This window comes from Parus major, chromosome 4 (assembly GCF_001522545.3).
Source record: "Parus major isolate Abel chromosome 4, Parus_major1.1, whole genome shotgun sequence".
NCBI classification, from domain to species: Eukaryota; Metazoa; Chordata; class Aves; order Passeriformes; family Paridae; genus Parus; species Parus major.
The window spans coordinates 10,541,269-10,567,285 of NC_031771.1; the positions used below are offsets into that span (position 1 = coordinate 10,541,269).

At 35.2% G+C, this 26,017-nt stretch overlaps 1 protein-coding gene across 5 annotated transcripts in view; it reads left to right on the forward strand.

The window, feature by feature from the left end:
• Window positions 1-26,017, forward strand: part of LRBA (LPS responsive beige-like anchor protein) — a 367,896-nt gene that overhangs the window by 89,773 nt on the left and 252,106 nt on the right. For 4 of the 5 annotated variants that reach the window (XM_033513748.1, XM_015624023.2, XM_015624025.2 and 1 more), the window contains 3 exons: window positions 5,697-5,775; window positions 6,040-6,173; window positions 8,384-8,445. In XM_033513748.1, coding sequence (XP_033369639.1) covers window positions 5,697-5,775; window positions 6,040-6,173; window positions 8,384-8,445 — 275 coding nt within the window. The remainder of the gene's footprint in view (window positions 1-5,696; window positions 5,776-6,039; window positions 6,174-8,383; window positions 8,446-26,017) is intronic. The other variant, XM_015624024.2, reaches the window with a different exon arrangement.

The following is a 26,017-nucleotide window of genomic DNA, read 5'->3' on the forward strand; positions in this document are numbered from 1 at the left end:
CACACGGATTATGGCATATCCTGGCCAAATACACTGTTGGTAAGTTGGAAAGAACCATCCAAGCTTGCTCTGTTCCCCTGATATTTTAAAAGAGGGTGACAGTATGTTTTGGCCTCAGACACTCTGGCTTTTTGCAGAAGTTTCTTCGCCTTTACTCATTCAATCTGCAGAATATTTCATAGCACAAAAAGCCTTTCCTGAACACAGATGTGGCTCTTGTGGTCCGAACTTTCCCATGGGTCTGTTGCTGATGGCTGGTATTTGGGTTGTTGGTTTGCTGTAATCTTGGAAATGAATGGAGAAGATAAACCTGGTGGCCCATTTTGAGCTAATCATTTGATGTCTACTACAGAGAGTGGTGTTGCACGAAAGAACATCTTTGCTAGTAGTAATGTAAGAAGCGAGAATTTGCTGGAGTTGTTTCTTCCTTGGGTTGTCTCCCAGGCTGAATGTGCGATGTGACACAGAGGTTTTACACATGCCGTGTTCAGGAAGGGCTACTGCTAAGACAAGACTAATATTTGTACAGGCAAGATTTGGCAGAGCTGCCTAAGCTATTGTGAACATGCCAGCAGGATGCCTGTATTTTTGTTTGTCAGTTAGTTTCCCTTTTAAATGTTTCCATTACAGTCACAATGTTCTGAAGTGGTGAGAATTTTTAAAATATTTTGCAGTTTGTACTCCCACTGTTTTCTCTGATTCTCTGAGTTTCTCTGTTTATGTGCTTGAAGGATTTCACGTGTGTTTTATTAGTGCTTCACTCCAAAGAATGCAGTCTTGAGGCTTTCACTATTCAGTTTCCAAATGGTTGTTCAAATACAATTTTAATGAAGAGGGGATATGAAAAGTCTGAGGGAAGCAGGGGTGAATTGTCTCTTTTCCTTACTGATGTTTTGAATGTAGAAAAACACTGAGAAGTTCCACTCAGTTTCTGTTGCCTGCCTCCTCCCCTTCTTACTTGAAATTCTTTGAGTTTCATTTGTTTTGCCTTTGAGCCACACAGAATTAGTTACAGGATTTTTCCTTCTCTGGGCAAGCTGTTCCCCAAACTGTGAAGTTGTAAACGAGGCTATGTCAAAGAGTGAGGTGAAAAAGGAAGTGAATGTTTGGAAGAAAACAGGGATAAGCAGTAACAGCAGATAAAAATGGAGTTGTGACTGCTGAATCCTCGTGGAATACTTAGGAAAATGTAAGTTTTCTGTGACAGTTGGCTTGTTTTGCAAAGATGAATGGTATTCATTGATTTTTATACATAGGTGAAGATGAACTTGAAGTCATGCAATAAAATAAATTAGCAGACGACAAGCTAAAGGAAGAAAAATGATCATGAAGTGAGTTACCATCAGTGCAGAGGTTGTTCAAGCAATTCACTGGATTATAATAATTATTTCAAAGAGAATTCCAGCTTAATGGTGACAGTAGTTGACGGCTAGTTACCATAGCAGAATGGCACTTAAAAAAAATCTCAGATTCTGATGATATGCAATGGAATGGCTTGATACTGTGTCAGTATAAATACTGTTTTAAAGCCACTTCTCTTAAGCGAAGTTTTCACCATTGTTTCATGGAATCTGTTTTGCTTTAGCCTACAGATGTGTTTATGTAACAGAACCCTTATATTAGCTTGTAAAACCTTTCATTGTAGTCTTGCATTGTGCACTTCCAGCCTCGGAAGTGTATTTTTGAATGAGCTTATTATTTTACTGGATGCTTCTTCCACCAAGGGCACTGGTGTAAGATAGGTCTGTTGTACAAAATTAAGAGATATGGTTATTTAATTCAACTCTGTTTTTTTTCTAATACCTCATCTCCATCTCCTCACACAGTAAATGATCATGTACTGCTTGTGCATTGCCAAGTGTACTTTGTGAGTGTACATGCAAGAGCAAGAGGATCTTGCACAAGGATTTTTTAAACAATATTTTATTGCTTGAGACACTATTTGTTTAGACCCTTGGGGACCTTGAATAAACAATAAGGTTTCACTGTAAGGGTGCTAGACAGATGATCTATTTGCATTTTCTTTTATGTTCTTGCAAATGTCTGTAAAACTGTCAGTTTGAAGGAGCCAGTTTATCAGTGAAAGGATAAGGAAGAGATAAGTCAGTTTAGTTCCACATGTTTGAAGTAGCTACTGCACTTACCCACATGTGTGTTGTGGATGAAAATATGCTACTGAAGTATTTTCATCTTTTTCACTAAAAGCAGAAAAAAGTGTAATAAAAAGCTTCCTCTGAGTTAAATAAAGTAAAAAATGTACTTTCACAAAACAAAATCTGCATGCAAAAATCACTATGCCTAATCCCATTGAAAGAACCCTGAAATTCTCAGCTGGGATAAATCTGAGATTCACCCCTTTTAGTGAAATGTTTGGAATGTGGTTTTAGGTGTTGATAAACATGAAGAAATTCAGACCAGAAATATCCTTATGTAATCTGAAAAAAGAATATCAGTTTATATAGATGCTTGCCTTATGCTTTGTTAAATTCAAATTATCAGTGCCTTTTTTTATGTTTATTTTTACAAGTTGATATGTGCTCAAAATTTCAGTTTTACATTTATACCTCATGTGTTTTGTGCAGATTCTTTTTTATTTCAAGAAGAAAAAATATTCATGTCCTATGTTGTTAGTGAGTTCCTTTACCTCCCACTCAAAGTATTTTTACCAGTTCTGTTGAAAAAATGGAAAACCAAAAAAGCCCCAATCCATCCCAAAAAAATAAACAAAAAAGCCAAGTTAGCCTAGACTAAGAGTGTTTCTTTATTAGCCTCGTGATGGCTGTTATGCCCTCTCATTGTCCTTGCAGATGTTTCCCTTGATTTTATTTTTCCCTATTTTTTCCTTCACTTATTTTGCTGATGGCCTAAATACTGCACGGAATTATTTTTATCTCGTTTAATATAAAAACACATGCTGCTGTGCTTCACTGTTAAGTCTTATTTTATCCTGCTATAGTGATCTTTGTTTTAATAGGCTAGCATTTTAGTTTGTGTACTATTGACTATATAACCATACCCAGTGAGTAGTGGGTTACTGGTGACAGATATTAGTTGTGGTAAAAAGCATGTGGGCATTTCTGTATCAAGACATGCTACTTCCACAACCTGTGTGTTGAGAGGACTTTCTTGTTTTGAAGGCTTTGTGTGCCATTTCAGTTTGGTGCTGTGCTGGACTACCCAGATAAGTGTGCTGGCTTCCCTTTATGGGCAGTGTGTGCCTGTAAATCCACTTCTGGACACGTGGACTTGGGAGTATTTTTAAGTTAGAGGGACTTGTTAAATGAGAATAGGGATGTTGGGCTTCAGGGAGAAAGCTGGGTATTCTAGTCAAATTATTTAAATATAAGGTTTCTCATGACAAATGACATAGTAGTTTTAAAGTCTTAATAAAAAAAAAATTAAAGGAAGTATTTTAGCTGTTAAGTAAATGAAAAATCACTGAATCATGTGGCTTTGTTGCCTTATGTGGGCTTTGTTTTTTTGTGCAGGAGGCTGTGTTCTAATTTTCAACACATCATTTGACAGCTTTTCTGTTGGGAATACCCAAATACTTTTTGGTGGTTTGACTGTGGAAAATTAGCTGTTAAAAAAAATTGAATTATATCTATGAAAATACTGAGAACATTTACAAAATCTTGCTATCACCATTGAAATCTTCAGGAATATATATGTTTGATTAGTCTTTTTTAGATAAAGTATTTAAGATACAGTGCCTAGAAGGTTCACATTTCACTTTGCTTTCAGCTAACGCTTTGTTCACCATTTTATTATTCTTCATTCTGTATGGCCCACTCAGTTTCCTTCTGATTCTATCATACCCATACAGCAGTCAGTATAAGAGCTTCAGGTTGAATTTATGAAAAGAACAAATGAATCACATTCACAAAGATATCTCCTATCTCTGAAGAAAGTAAAACAAATGAGAGCAAAACTTTTCATGGTTATGATATGGTTTATTTGGTTTATTATGGTTTCATGGTTTATTTTCTTAGTTTCTGTGCTGCCTTTGAAATAAGATTGGAGAAAACCATCTTCTCTGGATAGAAAAACAAAAAAACCCTCACCCATCAGAAACCCTTGATATTACTTGGAGGAAGCTCTGTGTGCCAGGGTTTTGGAGCAGAATTTTGAAATTTGACAGGAGAAATATTTCACTATCTCAGGGATCTATCTTTGCCATCTCTTTCCAAATCTATTTCACTTCAGTCAAGTTGAAAATCTTTGAAAAGTTGCAGGTGACACATTTTGGTAGATAGTTTCAAGATCTCAGCAGCTGTTTCCAGACAGGTTGCACTTAAGTGAATTAACAAAGTCCATTGTAGGTGGGACCATCAGGAATTTTTCTATAGTTCTGAGAAGGGTCACGTCTTTGCTAAGATAGATGTGAGAACTAAAATGATTAAACTCCCTTATTTCAGATTTTTTTCCTTTTTTTTTTTTTTTCCCCTCCCCTCCTTTCCAGCAGCATAAAAATCTGAAACTGGCAAGGTGAGAGGAAAGAGAATAGGACAGGGTCTCGGGGTGGAAAGAGATAGGATTGCAGATGGACTAGGAGCAGTCATGCTCCTGGGAAATGCACAGAAACCTGTCTGCTAAGATTCATTCCTCTCTATGGCTTGGAATGCAGTGTAAGATTTGTGAGTCACCATTCCCATCCTGGCAGAAAATATCTGTGAAGTCTCTGGCTGTCTTGCTTGCCCCCTGTTCATCATTGCTAATACCAATCCATACTGCAGTATGGAGGTTGTATTTCTCTTTATATACTGAACAGCAGAATCTAATATTTACAGATTCCTCCTGTGCTGATGAGAGCCATATAGTGTCAATTTGACATAACACAACTGCTTTTTTTCTGTAAGTGTAGGGTACATAAATGACCCAGTCTTCCCTATCAACCTTTGAATAATTGATGTGGCAAAGTTAATAACTCATAAATGAGGTTATATACCACTGCCATCATGCTAATGACACTGGCAGTGCAATGGAAAATTTTATCATAGCTGCCTCTGTCAGTTTCAGTTTTGCAAAATTCTAAGCTTGGCTATTGAAAATACCCACGCATTGTTTTCTGTGTGAATTTAACGCAAATGCATATTTTAATTTTAGACAAAATTATTAAGGGTTTTCTGTGCAAGTTACTTAAAATCAGGTGAACACTTCCACTAACCAAAGGAGACAGCTTTAAAACATTACCATTTGGCTTTATATTATTATGAATTAGTATTATTATATATNTATATATATATATATATATATATATATATATATATATATATATTAGCATATTATAGTAATATTAAAGGTGTAAGATGTAGTTTGTATTCACTTCTAGAGTGTGTTATTAAATTTGTTCAAAGAGGATCCTGGCTCTTGACCAGAAGGAATCACTGCTGCCTAGTCTGCTTTCCTTCACAAAAGAAACTACAATGCTTCCTTGAATTACTTTCTGTCCATGCTAAAGCAACATTAAGAAAACTTGCCATGGCATATCTGGTAAATATGAATGCAATAGGACTCATATGGAAGAAAAAAAATATATGAAGTACAAAGAGGTGAGAGGATTTCACCTAGTCCTCACACAACACGAAAGCCATGGTTTCTCAGAGCTCAGATTCAAGGCTTTAGTTTCTGGTCTGCTTTTCTAAACCCTGGAATGTTTTTTTATTTAATTTGTCTATTATTACTTTCTCTTGTAGGAAGGGGATCATCTAATTCAAAATTGCCATCTGTTCCTGCAGTTTCTTCAGTGCCTGAGGATTCTGCCTCCAATATGAGGTAACTTCTCCAATTGATCTGAACAGCTGTTCTGTGGCTCGTGTTATTGATATTACAATTGATATTCTGATACCATGTAACTTAAGAATGTCCTTTTGCTGATTTTCAATAACTAATGAAGGTTTGCGAAAATATTGAGTGTTGGATAATTAATTCCTTCTTATACATCTATATCACTTAAACATTGTCAAAATCTATATTCCTTTTTACAAAATTTCAGTAACTTCATTCTTTTATTGCTAATCACATATATCTCTCTACTAGTATTACAGACAGGCTTGAGCATGCTTTGGAAAAAGCTGCCCCACTTCTGAGAGAGATTTTTGTGGATTTTGCTCCCTTTCTTTCTCGGACTCTTTTGGGCAGCCATGGGCAGGAGTTGCTGATAGAAGGTACAAGTAAGTTTCCATTTAAAAAAGGAGGGGTTTTGTGTTCTTTGCTTTACCTTGGAGACTGAAAATTTCTTCATTTAGAAGCTTTCTTCTTGCTTTCCCAAACAGTTCTGTCGACTGGATTTCACTGTCTCCTGTTCCTTCTGTCTTTAGCTCTCTGAGGTCACTGCCTCCTCATCTTTGCCAACTCTGCTACCTCTGTGCCCATCTTCCTTTGTTTTCCAACTCTCCTGGCTATTTGTCCCATAGAAGCTGTGTACAAAATGTGTTTTGTGAGCTTTAAGAGAAATTTTGGTGTCCGGGTCAGCACTTTGATACAAAGTAAAGTATATAGCATAGTGAGTTGGGTACAAAGACTTGACACTTTTACTAGGATGTTGTGATAGAAGGGTTCTTGGGAGCTGTGTCAGTGGAGTTCTGGTCTATCACCACATGAGTCTGCTTCTGGCTTTTTGGCTTCTCATTGGAAGGGAGTCATACAAGTACGAGAAATACATTGTCAGTATGGAGGAGAATTCTCTGGCATATCTGAGAAGACAGAGATTCCTGTGCAGAACAGTGATCATGGCTCTTCCTGGTGGAAGATTGGTATGAAACGGTCAATATTGAGAGGATGAAGTTTTCTATCTACTGGGGGGTTTCTCTCTGCTTAAAATGAGGCTCAGTTCTGCAATGGAGGCATTAATGTCTTCATTCTTAAAAAAATGTGTATATTGGAAGACTGAATTTAGCAATGCAACACCGGTTTTTCAATTTTCTCAAAATTTGGCTATATCATATAAATTGCTTCGTCTACTGATTTTTAGAGTGCAATTTTCAGTTTTTGTCCAGTTGAAGAAGTGACAAGAAGAGCTTGTTGCAGCTTCTAGTGATAAGTGCACTCATGATAGAATCCCCTGGTTGCTTAACTTGGGCTGATCACTCACACATGAGCTGTGTTTGCACTAACAGATCTAGTTTCTTCCTAGGGAATTAAAGTTCTTTTAAAAACATTTTTGAAACTACTCATTTCTTGGATTAGGACAGTCATCCTGTTTGTAATGCTGAATATAAGCATTGTAAGAAGCACATTTAGAGCATCAAACACTGCTAAGTGTTTCACTAAATACTGCTGATATCAAAATTGAGACTTCATTAAACTTAACTAATTTAAGTTATTTAGTTTTTTAGTTTAGCTTGCTTACCATTTGAGGTAAAAAGAATTGGAAGGAAGAAGTGTATGAATTGCTTTTTGTAAGACTCAAAGATGGGGTTCTATTTTCGTTTATGCATGTGGGCATCATTTTAGCTGATAAACATTTTTATGGAAGCTCTCTTATGAACAAATTTATTTCATTCATTTAATAAGAAAAAACAGAAAAGCAGTTTTTCTCAAAGCTTTGTTTTCTAAGGAACCAAATATCCCATTTTAGTTACATTTTTTTTCTCTGAAGATAAGAGAATCTGGTTCAAAGTATTTTGACTGTAGTATAGTTATATACATGGATAGATGAGTACTTCATAAATTGGATGAGCAAAAAAAAAAAAGCAGAATAATCACTGGGAGTGTATGAACTGTCTAGACAAAAATAAACACATTAAACCAGTTTTTGGTTCTAAACCCCAGTTATAGACCAACCCAAAACAAAATGAGAATACAAATAATTATACTCAAATTAGTTTGTAAACAACTGAAAATATGGGTTACTGCTTGCACTTCTGCTTAGGTTTAGTGTGGGGTTAAGGGTCAAAGTACTAATAAGAGTGTTTGGGATGTCTGCTGCCATGAAACAAAATGGAAACTTGATTGATAGCTGGGGGCTGAAAGGAGAACGCGCAATGGAGAAAGCAGAGGTCATAAAGCCATTTCCCTTCTCTGCATATATAATGACCCAATCCTTCGAGAAATAGCAAAATGTAGATACAGTGGATTAATATAACATATGTTAACCACGCTTCTGATCATTTTGACATTCAAATGTTTATGAAACTGAGTAATGGGGGTAAGAATTGCTATTAGCTGCTTCTTTTAGATGGATGGCATGATTTCCCTCTCACACATGTACTTTTATTTTGTGCTGATAAAGTACAAAATTGAACTGGAAGTGGCATGAAAGTTTTTGTTTTCTTTTGTTTCTCAAAAACACTTCTAATCTATTGCACTTCAAAATAGTTTGTGTTAATAGTTGGTGCCATATAAGCATGCATTTATGTATAATTTTTTTTTCCTTTTGTAGGTCTTATGTGCATGAAACCTAGCAGTTCAGTTGTGGAGCTGGTGATGCTCCTTTGCTCTCAGGTGAGGTTTAAGTTACAATGTCTGAAATCAATCTGTTTGAACACAAAGAAAATTAAAGATAAAATTTTACTTTAAATTTTACTTTTAATTTAAGTTCATGTGTAATAGGTAAAAAGGTAATGTGGAAGGCCTTTTGATTAAAAAAAAAATTTTAATTGTGTCTATTCAAGCCATTTTTTGTTACCTTGCTGTTGAGCATTTACATAACCTTGAAGATGGTGTGCCTACGTAATTCTATGCTGTCATTTTTGTAAGATGAGATAGGATCAATAAATATTAAAGTTAAAGAAACAGATTGATTCCTGCAACTTGGTATACCGAATCCTCTGGGATAAATAGAATTTTTCCTTTTGTGTAGAGGTTATGAAATGAGTGATAAATACTTCTGAAACCCTGTCATTCCTAATTGATTTGACAAGTACTAAGGATTTGAGAAAAATTTAAGCAAGCAATCCTGGTTGTCATCAGTCTAGGATATTCTACATTCCTAAAGGCAAAGTGATTTTAGATATGTAAGAACTTGAGAACTGCCTGTTCCTGTGGTTGGAAAAGAGACAGAGCCTAAAGAACTTTCTTAAAATTATGTATGCTGTATTAATTGGATTTTTTGGGGGGCTTTATTGCCTTTTTTTTTTTTTTTTTTTTTTTTTTTTTTTTTTTTTTTTTTTTTTGGTAATTAAATGGAAGACTGTTTTTATTGAGCCTTTCTTTTGGTGACTTAAAATTATACCTTTCTGGTAGTAAATTCCCCTACTTAAAACTTTAAAATAGCCTTTTTTAATGGGAATGGTATTGGTCTAGAGGTCAAGGGTTCTGACCCATTTCAAAACCTTTGACCTTCATTTACAACCCCTATGGTTTGCTTGCCTGACGAATAAGGATAATGCAAAATTAATGTTTCTTCACATCGATTTATTCGTTTTAGTGCCTATATTGCCAAATTTATTTAGAGTGTGCTGATAGACATTTCATGAATACAAATGAAAGAATCATAGAAGGTGTGAAAAATCGATAGTCTACATTGTCAATAAAGTGCAGTAAGAACAATTACTTCTGGAGATTACACCTAATAGATTTTACAATGAACTAGTGAGGAGTAGTTACATTTTCCAGTGAGGTTATTATTAATGAATGTAACCAGAACTTTGCTCATCTTATTTTCCATCTTCCTAAGGAAATACAGTATCATTTTACCCTGAAAGGAATTTAATATTCCTTATGGAACTTACAGAATCTAGAGATTGTTATTTTACATATGGCAGTACTGGAAGTGAACATTGTTCACAACTTCTAGAATATGAACTTGCAGCTGATTTAAATTATAAAAGAATCTTTGCTACTGAGAAATCCATATAACAAATTTTACTGTTCATTCAGGAACGTGTTAAAGTAAAAACTAATCCAAGCATTAAATATGTGTCTGACGACTTGGTACTACTATTTAGAAAAATTAGTTTTTGGTATCCATGCTGCTTGTATCAATAATTAGTGCTTGACCTTGCCCTTTTTTTTTTTTTTTTTGGGTAAGGTAATCTAATCTTTCTTAAAATCATGTTGTGCTCTGTAGTGTACGTCACTTGTTTGGTTTTGGGAAGTGGAAAGGATAAGGAATAAATGACGTGCTCTAATGCATCTATTTGTCATATGTGTCACAATGCCACTTAATGCTAATCTAATCAAATTGAAGCTACCGTGATTGCTTAGCGGTGCAAGTTGCACAGGCTGAGGTGGTTCTTTGTGGAGTAGTAGAAATAAACCAGTAAGGTCACAAACACCTCAAAGTCTTTTTAAAGTTACATAGCAGCTTGGCAATTTTTGGCAGAATATGAAAAATGATGTGAGAAATGAATCTAAAATTAGCTCCAGATGTATACAGATTGTTCTGGGGTGATAATTACATTTTTCACTTTGAATTTTCCTAATTCAAAGAGGTCAGCATGGCAATCACAGAAGTGATTTATTTTGTTAAGAAGTGAACTGTCTTTTGCTACATGAAAGCTTGAGAGATATGAAATTGAATTTCAAGCTGACATTTTACAGATACTGGGAGGAGATGGGCTTGAGCTTGATTGATTTTTTCTTTTTTTTTTCCTTCTTTTTATTTTCTTTTTTTTCCCTGCAAGATAGGGTGGGAAATGAAGTGATATCCTTTTGCTAAAATTTTAATTAATTTTTAAGAGGAGATGGAGAGGATGCAGTGCCAAAGATCAAAAGATCAGGTCAAAAGCCAGTTTTTAATCACATAAATAATGTGGCATAGTTATGAAGTAAGTATCTGAAAATTTGATTTAAAACTTCACAAATTTGTCAGCCATCGTTTTATGAAATTGAAAGATTGCTCTTATTAATCTTCAGTGTTTTTTATGATAACCTCTTCCTTAAAATTAATTTTAAACATTGTAGATAAGATGTAAGTACTTGGATTGTTTTTCTGAAGCACCTGACATTTTTCTGATATTTATTTAAATCTGTGGATGCATTATATTTTTCTTCCTCAGAAATGGAAAATGGAATAATTATATCCTACAATTTTGTCATAAAATCTTGAAAATAAAGCTCTTTAATGGGTGAAGTAAAAAAATTCAAGAGGTACAATTCTCTGAAATTATTTGTGACATCTGGTTAATTTATTTTCTTGTTTAAAATTCATATATTTAGGCATATGGAAAAAACCACTTATTTAATGTTTTTGTGTTTGCATGTTTATAAATTACTTTCTGCTTAACACAAGATAAAAAGAGAAACAGGTGGTTTGAGACCCAGACAAAAGGCTTTTTCCAAGACAAAAACAGTTGTGTTTTTTGATAGACACGCTACATTTTCACAGTGTGTGTCCTTACATTTCTATAAATCTATCAAAACATAAAGAATCCTTCATTTGCTATTACTGCAAAGTGTTCCTGCTTATTTGACATTAATATCATTTTTGAAGGAATCGACGTTGCATTCAAGGCCACTTTATAAAAGCATTGTGTTGCTCATCCTAATTCAGTCTGACACACATTCCAATAACACTACCTCCCTTCCAGGGTTTGAAACTAAATTTATGGCTGAGCATTGTGAAGTGCATCATTTAAAAGTGGTTTCAACCCAAAACATCTAATAAATAAATAATGTGTATGGCTACTCAGTAGCAGACTTTCTAGACTAGAAATCATTCCATCGGATGCTCAACAGTCCACTATCGGAGAGGGCTGTCAGATAAATCTTATAGTAGCTGCACTCATGTCCTGTAAATCACATGTTATTGTCTGAGCCTTCTGCCAGGTCATCTATTCTTTTCCCATTTATCAGAAATGCATACAGTACAGTGAACCTGGAAGCACCATCTCGTCTGGCCTGGCATCCTGTCGGGGCAATTAAACCAGCCGAAAGAGAGAAGTTCTCTTTCTGTTCTCCTGTCTAAATGAATGACATCAGGATGTTGGAGGTGCTCACATGCAGTTGTGAGAAAAGACTTCTGCACGGGGAAAGTGATGTCACCCCTGAAGAAAACATTTTCATCTAGAAAGGCTCTCTATCTGTGCCAAAAACTCAGAGGGGCATGGGTGAATTGAGTGCATATCCATAAAGCATAAAATGCTACCATGCTTCCTTTCATTTGTCAGATATTTTCTTGAAATGCATGACTGTGTAGGAAAAAACTGTGGTCTTCCCTCCTCTCTCATGAAGAGATTAAAAATATTTATCTCTTGCTTATGTACATGAGCATATTGTAGCTCCAAGGTGAAAAGGTATGAAGTAGGTGGGATAGGTTCTGTACTTTTCCTTGATGCCTTTGGATTTACAAAATTTCTGGCACTGGAAAGATGCTGCTTTTTGTAGTCAATCATCGAATCATTGGTGGAGTTTGTGTTAGAAGATTAATTAGGTGGTTCTTCTCAGATTCATTGTGTACTTAGGAGTATTTTTCTATGGAATCTAAATGTTCTAGACTACAAAATAAACTTGCACTGACAGATTCAAACACTGTTCAGCTCTTGGATAATTTTCTAAAATTGATGGAATGCCACGCAACCTGTTTAAAAGGTTACAACTGAAAATTAATGAATACTGCAACAACTTGTATGAGCCTTCCACCACCACTGCCCACAGATGCACCCCATTTGCTTGTTCAAGGGATTCTGATTCTTGGTTCCTTGTTCCTCTATCCAGTGTTTTTCAAAAGGACTAAAGCACATTTTTGATAGCTGATGGTTTATGTAAAACCAAGACCAATGTTTCAGTACATTTAATTGCTAGATACTTTATCTTCTGGAAATACTAATATGATATATTGCAATAGAACTATGAAACCATAACTATTAGATGTATAGTGGACCTTGACAAAGTATTACTTCCATGGGCAGATGGAAGAAGGAAACCTAAACCCTAATACTCCAAATATTTTTCACATGCAGAGATAGCATCTCCTCATATTGCCTAGTGAATATATAATCATGGTTGAACATGTCATGTGCAGCTGTTAGTTTTTGGAGGTTTATGCATGCATTTAAAAATACAGCAGAGGCTGATTAGTAGTATTAAGACAGAAAAAAAAATACACTGTGAAAGTTTGTCTTACTGCCTTTATTGGCAAACTTAGAGGTCTTCAGTTTGCTTTCTTTTTTCTTTATCTTTTTTTCTTGTGTTAGTTGTCGCTGGTTAAGTGGTGAAGTTTTTGGCACAGGTATTTCTTTAGCATGGTATTTCATATTCTACCAAATCCCTTTGCTGGAGGATTCTGGTGCTCATAAAGAAGTCAGTGTGTGTCTCTTGCTTGGGCAGCATCTTGGTCTTCTCATCTCTCTTACTTTGATAAGGAATCTTAATTGAGCAATACCAACATACCATGTACCCATACAAAGCATATGATTCCATTATTTTCCCTAAGGAAGAGCAACAGGAGTTGGAATTTTGTCAGCAGAAATTTTCCACACCCTCCTTCCTCGTCTCCCCCATTATTTAAGTGTTTGTGGAATGAAGTGGGATCTTCAGGCTTTTATGAGTATTCTCAGCTCAGAAAAAAAGCTTTGCATCAATGACCCAAATTCACTACCTCAGGAATGAATTTCTGCAGTGTGTTCTAAAATGTGGCAAGTCTTTGAATTGCTTGGAGATTTTAGTTGACGTAGAAGATGGCAGGTTTTCAGTGTTGGTTGAGAGAACACATTATGCTGATGCTCTGGTTCCTAATTTACTTTTAAGTGCAATTTGATGTGATGGATAAGTAGTGATTGCTATGAAGTTTTAATTGAATTGACTATAGGTTATCTAAAGACCAACGTCACTGTGATACCATGGCAGCTGAACTCAACAGATTCATCAAAACTCTAGCAACAGCCTGGTTTAGATATGAAGAGAATAAATGCTGTTGGAATACTTCTTATGTACCCCAAGTATTAGATGATGACATTTTAATCACAATATGTTCTTCCATCTAATCACTTTGTTATAACAGCTGAAAATAAGTTTAAAAATAATTTGATAATCCTTTAGATATGTGGTCAAAAATATATAAATGTGTTTTGGCATAAAGGGTAGATTTTGTAGGGATTTTATAAGCTGTCAGAAGATTTTCTATCAACTGCAATACATGCTCTAATTTCCTTTTAAAAGCCATGTAGAAGATATCAGGAATGGAAAGATACTCTTTTTATACAGTATGAACTTCTGCCAATAGGATCTTTGCCGTATCAAAGATTAATGCAGCTGTAGTTGAGTTAAAAAGCTTCAGTGATAGATTGCTTTCATGATAAAATGGTTAGAAACATAACTTTATCAGGCAAATGAAAATGATTTAGATCTTAACACACACAAATTGAAAAAAGAACTTAGCAAAGTCTAAACTGAGAAGTTGAGGGGAAGATTTTGCATGAATCATGCCTGTAGGTGTTTGCCTTGTGCCTTGTTTTGCTAACTTTCCTTGAAATGTTGTGCCAGAAACTTTATAGGGCACTTTTGTCTTCTTTATTTATTTACTTACATTAAATTATTTTTATTGCTTGTGCTCTTTTGAAGTATTTGAATATTGGAAGTATACTTGCTAGCCTATCTTTTTGTGGACATGAGGTGGCTGTGGAAGGGAGAATATTCAAGATCATCTTACTCTGGAATGGATTATTTAGATTCTTAAGATGCTCAGATCTGCCTTCATACCAAGTGGATCCAGGCACATTACTAAAACTGTGTAAATCCTAACATTTGAAAGCATGGGATTGCCAAGCGTGTTTTTAATTGTTATGCAAGTAGCAGTAGGGATGTTTAGTATAATTTAGTAACAAATATTACATGGTCCTTGTAACTGGAAAACAAAATGGAAGATCTTCATCTTAATCTTTTTTAGGATACTACTGAATGGAAAGTAATTGGGAAATGTCAAGCTTTATGCATAGTGCTACTTCTGATATTTTCCGTAAAAAGATTTTACATTATAAACTGTTTTCTCCTCAAAATCTCTTTTTCCCATGCAATGTATGTTTTAATCAACAGTGGTTTAGTTTTGCAGGGTGGAGACTGTGGTCAGAGCCAGGGAGAGGGAAATGTAGATCCCACAGTAGCCAGGGGCCATGCTAAGTATTCTCCTGGGTCAGAAGAGATTTCAGTTCAATTAACATTCAGATAACAATTATTATCAGCAAGTAAAATAATCTGTCTGAAAAGTTCCAACATATCCTCACAAAGCAGCTAATAGTCAGCTTAAGGGCATTCAGCATTCCTGTAGAAGAGTCCAGTTCTGAAAGAAATTAAGCTCTCTCAATTTGTAAAAGCAACATTGTGATTCATCTGTTTGTCCTGAGTTGCCATTTCCTTTTTTTTTTTTTTTTTATTCTTGTTGTTGTTGTAATACAGAGTTTCTACATTCTCCTGCATTTCAAGACACTTGATATTTGCAGTGAGCTGTTTGGCTAGTGGTCAGTAGGATTGACTTTGGAGAATGTGAATGAAAGTCCTGAAAGGTGTGGGTGGGCACTGGCTGTGGAATCCAGACTCCTTAATATGGTCCTCTGGTGCTTGGATTTTAGCTGCTGTCTTGTCAGTGAGTTTCCTTCCAACAAAATAGGTTATGTTACCAAATCTGTTCTTTAGAACACCTGGGTTCTCCCTTACACTGATGTATCTGGGGGTTTATGCATAGTGTAACTTCTTTACTTCCTGAGTGGGGGTTTTTCTTCCATCTCTGAAATCTGTAGATTTCAGTTTGAGTGCTGAAAACATCTATTGACAACTTTCATGCTTGGTATTTGTCACTGAGCAGAGTACTCAAAATAATTGCAAATGGATTACATGTGCAGTGAATATTTTGCTGTGTGCTTCATTGAACTACGTTATACACTTGAAGTGTCTGAAACTGAAGATCAGATTGGTAGATAACTGTCTGAAGTGCAAATCTGATAAGATTGAGCTAAATGGAAACAGCTGGGAAAACCTTTCCTTTGAACTGGAGTATGTGGAAATTACATTTAAATTAGCTGCATATATATTTTTTTCCTTTGACTTAAGCAGTATGTAGATTTTGTCTCTCCAGAACCAGATCATTGTAACATATTCTGCCTGGAACCCCAGGATAATGTAATACCTGTTTATGATAACTTCATCCCTGCTCTGATTTCCTGTTGCTTTCTAAATTGTTTGAGCGTTTGATTACCTGTAATTGCCTGATGAGTTCCATGCAATTGCTTCTAGAGCACCCTAGCATGTTTTAGTAGGAATTTCTTTCAAACTCCTTAAAATTGCTAAAGTTCACTTTTCACTGCACTTAAGATCTGCTTGAAATCTGTCTTTTCTCCTAGGTGTAGCTGGTGGCTTCAGGAATATTGTGCTTTTAGTATGGCTTGTTGATAGGCCATTTAAAATGCCTATGTCCATCACTGGCTAGATTTTAAAAACAAATTAAAAATTGTGTTAGACTCACACAAGAAAAAATATGCCATGAAGTGGATGAATATATATTGACAGTTTGCTTAGTATCAGAAATCAAGGAAGTTTATAACTTTACTTTTGCCTTAAGAATGAAAATAGTTTGGAATGCATTGACCATTATTTGCCAATACTGCACAAATAATAAGTCACCTATTCTTGACTTAGTGATGCAGTAAGCACTTGGTAATTGTATCCTGGCAGGTGGTGGTCTCAGTGGTTAAAATGTGTTTGCTTCATATCCTTATATCTTTCCATAATACTTAGTCTAGGAGGATGTTTTAAGGGTCTATTCGTTCTCCACTTTGGGGATAAGATATACAATGTGGGATTTTAAGATGAGCAAAAACTAGCACTTCTTAGCTTATGCTACACATCTGCTTTCTGGGAAGGAATTGTGAGCTTTGGTGGTTTTCAAGTAGGAAAAGAAGTCAAGATGGGTTTTATGTATTAGACTACAAGTGTAGTAAAGCTGTGACATTTTTGTTTGGAGTGATGTGAACTATTGTTTCTTGGGATAATCCAGCTGGAGGATTCAACATGTCTTGCAGGCTTTTGGTAGAGAAATGGATAAAGGATAGGGTAATGAACCACAAAACCATTCTTGGAAATAGTTTGCCACACTGGAGTGAAGAGGGATGAACTTCGCTAAGTTGTTCTTACTAAAACAGAATTCTGTGGCAAAAGTGAGGATTTTTCCTCCCTGATTTTGTTTCTTTAAAGTACAATCTTTAGTGATTCTATAGACTTCTCATATATTATAAGCTCATGTGAAGAAAAATTCTCTCACGAGTTAAAAATTATTTGCAGTTGGTCAAAAATTCAGGACGTAATGTTGGGTGAGTTTAATGAAAAACACCTTCTACAGCTCAAACTATTAGCCCTTAAAGCTGTGTTGCTGAGAGGTTTGATTAATGTATACATTTTTATGTCTAGGGATGAGAGTGTATTGTCTAATGTAAATGTGAATCTTGGCAGTGGGATAGGAGAAGACAGACAGAGGACAACTTCATTTCCATTAATGTACAGTGCTGCAGATGTTCAAAACTTAGGGAACATAATTTAGCTACAGAAGCAAGACTTTTCTAAAGAAAAAAGGCATCCTGTTGCTTCACCAGCACACTAGGACTTAAAAAAACACCACCATTTAAGGTGAGTTTTGTGCAGCAAGAGCACACCCTGTGGCTTGGCAGTCTAGTCAGAAGGATGATACCACGCTGACTTTATAACTAGATCTTTGAACAATATTCTCATGGGTGGTAAATGCAAAACAAAGTAATATCAACTGGCACTTAATTCTGTGAGCTCCCTGCTGGTGGGGCTCTGCACTGAAATGGAACTCTTCCTGACAGGAAGTCAGCTGCGAAGTGTGGAGACCTCTGAAAATAAAGTGTGCTTTAATTTGACACCCTGCTGTTTTACAGCCAGTCTGTTTAATTTGAGACTATGGAAAGAGGGTTAGTGCAGGGGAGGGGTATGAGATTATGGAAAGTTCAATGAGCAGCAATGCTTGTTGCTGATTTAATACTAATTACAAATAATGGGACTTCTTTGTTTGTGTTAATAAACCAAATAACTTGTCTCTGTTTCCAAGCAGAACTGCTTGGGGAACTCAGGATTTGGGGAGCTGTGCTATTCACTGGAAGTTCTACCTGGACAAACTTTGTGTAGTGGTGCTGTTCAGTTTCTTGTCTAAATGCACTCTTATTTATGTGCATCTATGCTTTTTGCCCATTTCTGCAACTAGGGAAACATTTGTCTCATCAAGGATTGTTGGCAATGTAGTTTTTTCCATGAGTATTTTGTGATGCCATAAGTGATAAAAACTCATAATTCAGATTATGCAGCAATATGATATTGAGGTCTGTTAGGTGTTAGATCCTAGTTCAGAGTCAATTTTGATTTAGAAGAAACAGTTGGATTTTCTAGTGCTCTTTCAATAGTTCTGCAGACGTTTATTTCTATGTGAAACCAAAATGGATATATTTGTCTTTTGGTAAATCTACTTGGTGACTGTAGGTGAGGATTTGCAGTGAAAGCTGCAGAAAATTATTTATCATATTTATTGTAGTGACAGATGATAATAGAGATCTCTGTTGCAATGTGTTATATATATTTATTATATTTTAGTGTAAATAAAGACAATAGACATAGGATAAGGAAGAGAACAGAGTATGCAAGTAGAGTGTAATGGGAGAGATATTAGCTTCTTTGCTTTTTTTAAAAAATTTGATTTAGCTTCATTTTCTTCAAATCTTTTAAGAAAAAATGTGCATTAGGATAGGATTGCCTAAGGGAATATCAGGGGACAGGTTCGGTCATCCTTTGTTACGAGTGAAGAGGTGGCATTGGTTTGCATACTTGAGTTTCAGTCCCTCAAAGGTACAATGGTAGCAAGAATCTTGTCTATCATGTGCATGCATTCATTATGAGGTTAAATAGAAACCAAGGTACATTGGGGGAAAGGGTGATACCAAAATAATGAACTCATAGAAGTTTGGGTTGGAAGGATCCTTAAAGATCATTTAGTTCCAAATCCCCTGCTGTATAAAGGGACTTAGGTTCTAAAACCAGTGTCGTATTTCTTTATTAGTTAAATTTATTTATTTGAAGCTAAGAATATTGAGCAGGAAGGTTGCTGCTATTTGATGGTGATGAATGTTGCTATCAATGGGACCAGACCAAAGCTACTGGTGCTGCCATGCAGTACTGAGTTTGCTGTGATTTTCTTATTTTTGTAATTTGTAGTCTATCTTGAAAGGCATTTTCCTTCCTGTTCAGTGGTTTTACAAAATCTCAAATTACAATTACAGTTAAACAAAAAAGCACTGAAATCAAGGGTCAGTTGCATTATGCTCCTGCTTTTCCTCACTTTGTTTGCCTTTGTTCATGAAAATGATGCTGGCACTGCAACTTAATTATTTGGATCTTTTCCCTTTGTTCATCTTATGTTGTCACTTTTCCTCATGTCTGTTTTTCTGACTCATCTCCTTTGACTTCAGAGTTTTGTGCTTCCCATTGCTGCTTATTTACAGAAAGGCTTGGTACTTTGATTTCTCAATTAATTTTTAAGATTGCTGTTCGTATTCTTTCTGAAGCTGGTCTTTCATCTTGGCATTGAAAATAGCCGACGGTTAAAGAACCTGGAGAGGAAACTGCAGTGGAGAAGGTTTGCTGCTAGATGAACTCAAACCTGACCCCTAATTTTGTTTCATGAGGCGTCATGGCAACAGCCTGCTAGTGGGAGAGAGAAAGGGAGAAGCTGCCCGGGTAAATTGCTTCCTGCATCAGAAACTGGGGACCTGAAAGCAGCGAACCACTCATTCAGTTTTTTCCCCAGTTTTTCATACTTCTTTGAAACTAGATACAAAAATGAAGTTGACGCATTTTGATCAGAGAGATATGCAGCTTTTATGCTGAGAAAATTATTACTGATGTAATTTTATTTATGCAGACAGTGATATTTTTATAATTTTGTATGATTTTTGGATTAAGTTAAAGTTTTCTTTTATTGCTGTTTTAAGAATATTTGGTGTTACCATAAATTTTGGCAAATGCAACCTATCTCAAAATTTTTTGTGTGCAATTGTTAAAGACTATATGCTGTGCATTTTACATAATTTGTCTTTCATAACAATGTACTTTTTTGGATAGATTTGTGTCCTTTGTAGAGAAGGCTACAGTTGTCACTTTGAGAGTAATCTCATAGCACAAAAGGCATTATCTGACAAGCTGACAGGTTTTTTTTGTGGTATTTTTACTGAAGAATCTAGTACTTAAGTATATAACTCCAGCTCTACATGTGTATAATTTATTTTCAGAATCTATAAAAGCTTACTGTGACTTGAACTCTAACTTTTAAGTATTGAAATTAAACTCTCATTATAGTTTTAGGCATTTGCCACCAACAACATATACTAGTTTATAGGAGGCTCTGTTTACATGGAATAACCCACATGGTTAAACAGCAGGGGAGTCTTCTGCTTTTAGTTAAAAACCTGCTGTTTCTGTATGGCTTATTTACTACTTCTTTAATTCTTAATGTAGTGTGCTGTGGAATTGAGCATGCAAAAGCCAGCAAAGAGTTCTGTTTTTTGCGTCTAAGGTTATTACTTGCTGTACAATAATAAAGGCACTATTTTATTGGGTTAGTTGTAATTAACTTCAGCACTAGGCATTGATATAAATCATTCCTAATCTGTTTTCTTTACGTTTTCATTCTTCTAAACTGGTTTAACATAGCTTCTTTCTGTCATCCTTTTACATGAAGACTAGGGTTGTAATTGCTTTTTTGAATTAGGCTGTCGGAAACTAATGTGTGTGTTGGTCCAAGAATTGATTAAGGAACACTAATGAATTTCATATAGCACTTTTAAAATATTTGTAATAAATACTCTGTGGCGGTGATCTGTTATAACATTAGAACTCAATACTGTGTTGTCATGCTGTGCAGCTGGGAAAATATTTCAGTATGAGAAACTTTGATTTGGTTTCATAGTTAAAATAGTAAAGAATTTTGTGGCTATGAATTTTAAAAAAGTCATGTTCCAACTTTTCCCCAGAGTATATTTTATGAAAGTAGGTGTCATTATAATAATCTTTCTTTCACTGTTTAATACAACAGACGAAAAACACTGAAACAGTGTTAATTTTCATTTTTCTGCTTAGATTTAATATTTGATACCATGTGAGTCCTGTGCCATTCTGATGGATTTATCAATACAGAAGTACTGTGGCATGTTTTGTTGTTCCTCAGCAGCGCAGATTTGAAACGGATTTTATTTGTTCTTTTCAGTCACCTTTGCAATGCTGAATGTGTTTGTATATTGAATTCCTTCTATTTTTTAGGGGTAGATAATCATACATGCACAATCTCAGCTCACCTTTATGTATGCTTCATTAGTTTGATATGAGTGTGTTTGGGATATTTTCTCACATTAGTGGGCGTGGTGTTATGCCTTCAGTTGAGAAGCTCCCTCATCTAGTTAATTTTTATACAACTTTCTCCTGGAAGACTCATTAAAATTTTCAATACAAAGACTTCAGTTGTGTACTGTCAACTGGCGGATTTTTTGACAAAAAGCAATGTCTTTTTTAATGGAATGCCAGCAGTAAATATTTTTTATTATAACTGGGTGTGCTTGATAGTTTTAAAAGTCTTATAAAAATAATTAGCTCTTTTATATAGTTCTAATGGCAGTCTTGCAAGTTTCCCCTGGAGCAGTCTCTAATGAACAGGCCTTGATTTTTCCAGTTGGGCTTTCACATTCCCAGAGGACTTGACTTCAGACCTTGAAGGGCAGCAGCTGCCATTTGTCTTGAGCCTGGAGTTGCCAAACAGACAGACCACGTACTAATAGGACACATTTGTACAGCCCGGGTACGTGGGACCCCGATAGAGCCCTAATGACGATCATCTGTTGAGAGCTTGTAGCTGGCCAGGGTTAGAGTAACTTTTACCACCCTTATTGAAATCAAACCCTCTCTATTGATTAGTGAGGTAGCTTGGCTTGTTACATAGATGCCGTGTTAAATCTTTCATAGAGAAACCTTTGTTTAAATTTCAGTAAATCCAAGCTTGCTCATAGAAGGCTTTCCCAATAAGGCTTTTTGGGTGACAAGAGGGTCTGAATTTTTAGGATAGTATTAAATATTTTTCCAAGTTCTCACTTTGTTTCAGGATTCACCAACAGTGGTGATATTCTGTAGAGAAAGGGCCATGAAAATATTTATTGAATTTTTTTTTCCTCAGCCAGTTTCTGATAGTTCTTTCATTATTTATTTATGGTTTTTTTAATTTTGCTTGAGCATACAGGTATATCTGTATATATGCTGGATAACTATCTCAAATGTGTTCTCATATTATTTCTGTATTAATTTTTGTCACATCTTTGCATAATGTTTCTCTTTTGTAAGTACTTGGCATATACTAATTTCAGTATTAAATTGCTGCATGGCTTGTAGATATGATTTCCCATAACTCCATGTTGCTTTTAATTTTTTTTCAATGGAGTTTCATAGATTAAAATAACTGAAGCATGCTTCAGACTTTAAAAGTAATTTATGTTTGCAGAGATTCTGCTTAACATGCAGTCTAACTTTTTTTAATTATGAAGAACCCAGCTGAGATATAATCTACTTTTCACTATATGTTCTTTATTGCTGAGTTCATTCAAGCCTGTAGTGGATGTGGTGCTGAGAGAGTGCTGACACCAAGTGCGAACACTGCTGAAAAGTTCTTGATAGTTTACTTTAGGCACTTAAAGATTAGTGTATCTCTCTCTATGAACAAGTTTTTCATGCAGATTTGACCTTTACTCTAGGATATAATATGTCTCTTAGTCATATGTTAACACATTTTCCCACCCTGCTCCTTAGTGCCCCATTCATAGTTGTCAGTACCATCCTTCTCCTTTGTTTCATAACCAAAATTAATTATAAAAACCACCAGCTTTATAGGAAGGATGGGTTAGAGAAGAATTTCCTATTTTTTACTGGCTGATGAGTATATGTTCCAACTGCTACGTATAATCCTTAATTGTAGAATGTGCTGAACTGTTTAGAAGGATTTTTTTTAAAGTTTCTGAGAAAAGTGAATTTTTAAGGAGCATGCAAGTTTATATGTATGTGAATGAGAGCATCAGAACAGTTTCCTACAGTTGGAAATAAAGCAGTTTTCATCTATTGGAAATGTTTCCAAAATTCTGTTCAAGATACATGGTTAATTGCTTAGCCATCAGACCAGTTGATGGGTTGGTCTTGCAAATGTTTGTAATATACCTTGAAGAATGTATGTTTTGGGGTATTCATAGAATTGTAGAATGGTTTGAGTTGAAAATTACCTTAAAGAACATCTAGGTCCAACACCCCTCCATAATTGTTTAAAATATTATTATATTACTTTGCCAAGGGTATACAGCTGAGGAGGGATATGTCCATTTGATGCCTACAGGCAAGCACTTCAAATTCCACACCAACAAAAATGTGTATCAAAATTTTTTTCTTGGCATTTGTTTGAGTGATTCCATTTTAGAAATGGTTATATTTGGCTAGATAAAGGCTCCACTTCGCTTCTTGTCGTATCTCCAGCTATAGACACAAAGAGGTTTTCAAAAATAGGACAAGTTTGATACCCTTCACTCTCCAGCAACTTTTGCTCAGGGTATTTTCTGAACTGGATGCAGTTTCTGTGTATTTATCCAATATTAATGTGTTTATTTTTTTGATGTGTACTGGTTCCATCTCCTCTTGATCCTGTTGAACACTTAATCACCATGACATGCTTTTGGTGATAGACTCTTTACATGTTGCGTAAAGAATCACCTGCATTCTTTGTTTTGAAGCTGGCTCCTGCTATCTGCTGCTTGCAGAAAAAGCCTTTTTGGGTAAATAAGAGGTTCCTGAAGTATTTAGTCTGAAAGAGGATACTCAGAATGGGTAGGAAACCAGTAACAAATAGAAAAAAATCAAACTCAAGACAGAAATTTTTTAAGAACTTCACTCATCTGATCATGTTGTGTGATTAGAGATGTACCTTGTTTTTATGACAAGAAATATGAGGATCAAATAGCGTGAAAGACTTTTAAATGCATCTGAAGACTGAAATAGCTACACAAACACATGTAGGTGCAATGACATTAAATGGGATGTACAAGTACTAAAGACTGCTTGCTACACTGATCTTGTTGCTGGTTATGGTCTAATCCAGCTTTTGGTATTTTATATGTTTTGGTCTTCGGTTAAACTCTAGTGCATGCTGTTGGTCTTGGTATTTCCTAGAAAAAAGTAAATGCAGTAATTTGTGAGTTTTATTAGTGTATTTGGTGCTGTCATACAAATGATCATTAGTTAACTTAATTAAAAAACCCCACTGTAAAATAAATTAAATAACCCTAGCATTATTCAAATGGGACAATGGGTCATGGTATCAACCTTGAGGGAAGTTATTAGTTTCTGAAGGGAGGGGTTTCAGTCCACTACTATTTAATGTTTTCTTTTAATGACCCTTGTGCACTCAGTAAGAATGTGCTAATGAAACTTGTTGATGTTATAAAATTAAAGCTATAGAGGACTGGGATGTGTTTTTGCTCACTTCAGAGTTCTGCTGTATAGAAAGGAAATGTAATATGTTATTCCATACAAAATTAAAATTCAGATGAGGTTTGTAGCACCATTTCAGGAAAGGTTTTAGTCTTTGCCTAGTGTATAATGGGGCTGCTTATAGTTTCTATTAAGGAAATAGGTGACACAATAATGAGTTAGAAAATTTCCTTATCAGACACAGTATTTGAATAAAATGTGATTTCTTATTTGTCTCCTTGTCATGGTGATTTTTCATTTGAGTTATTTGTGATTGTGTCTAGTGCTTCTTGGTTTTCTCCCTGCCTCACTGTTGAGTGTTCAGTGACCAAAAGCATTAGAAGTAGATGATGTCTCTTGGTCACTAAACATTTACAGCCATGGGAAATGATGGCCAATTACGTACAACTTGGTACAGGTATGAAATCATTGACTCGGTTGATCTTACCTTACAGGCCTTCCTCAGAGAAGTGCTGAAATGGGTTTTGTAGTTATTTAGTTGCATTAGTGGTTGAGTTTGAAGCTTTTAACATGTTTTTTCCCTAATAGCTCTGGGAGATGGATAACTAAGATGCTGATATAATAATGCAATATGTATACTGAGTGTAATTGTTTGAGAGTGAACATATACTGAGGGGAAATATGGAATGGATCATGAAAGATGAAGACCATTAGTCTTTTCTTTCAACTATTAAAATAAGCTTTAGGGTGTGTTCAGCTGTGATTTATGAAAATGTTTAGACTAACACCTTCTTTTGATGATGTCTGATGTAGAGAAAAATGCTGAAAAGTATCATGATAAATGCACTTTCTTTTCACTTTTGGCAGCTTCCATCTTCACCAATTAAATTTTCAAGTATTGTTGTGAGCTCTTTAAAGAGCAGAACAACAGATGGACAGTGTCATAAGTGGAAAAAGTTATTTTGCTTTATTTGAGTTTTCTCACACTTTAGTTAAAAGAATGGTTTCAGTTATCATTATATAAGGTAAATATTTAGAACCTGATACTACATTTAAAACTTCTTAGAAGCATTATTTGCATATGCTATTTTGTTTAGAATATTAGAAACTAAAAGACTTTTGTTTTTCACTAGAATGCATTTATAATATATGATGAATAATACATCACAAGTTCCAATTATTCTGCTTTTAATTCTGACTCTTTGAAAATTCTAATACATTGTTACAGCTTAAACATGACGAGCATGATAAGCATGTTAGGCCTGGAAAAACAGATTGAGAAATCAGTTATAATTTCTCCCCTGCTTTTGAAATTCAAAAATACTTTTTTGTTTGTTTGTTTTGCTTCATTTTGTTTTGTGTGTGTGTGTGTTGGGGGGGAAGAGGGGCAGGATTTAAGTTGTAAATAACAATGTTGTTTCTGTGTGTGTCTGATCAAACCTTTGTCTCACTGACTGAGAGGTAATTTGGTGACACTGAGCACCAAAAAATGCACTTCGACACTGTGTATATTAACCTCCTACATTCAGAAATCTGAAATTTATTTAAGACATATTTCCTGTTTTGAACTTCTAGCTGATGAGATTTTTTTTTTTTTTTTTTAAATAACCACAGTGATAGAAATACTCATGTA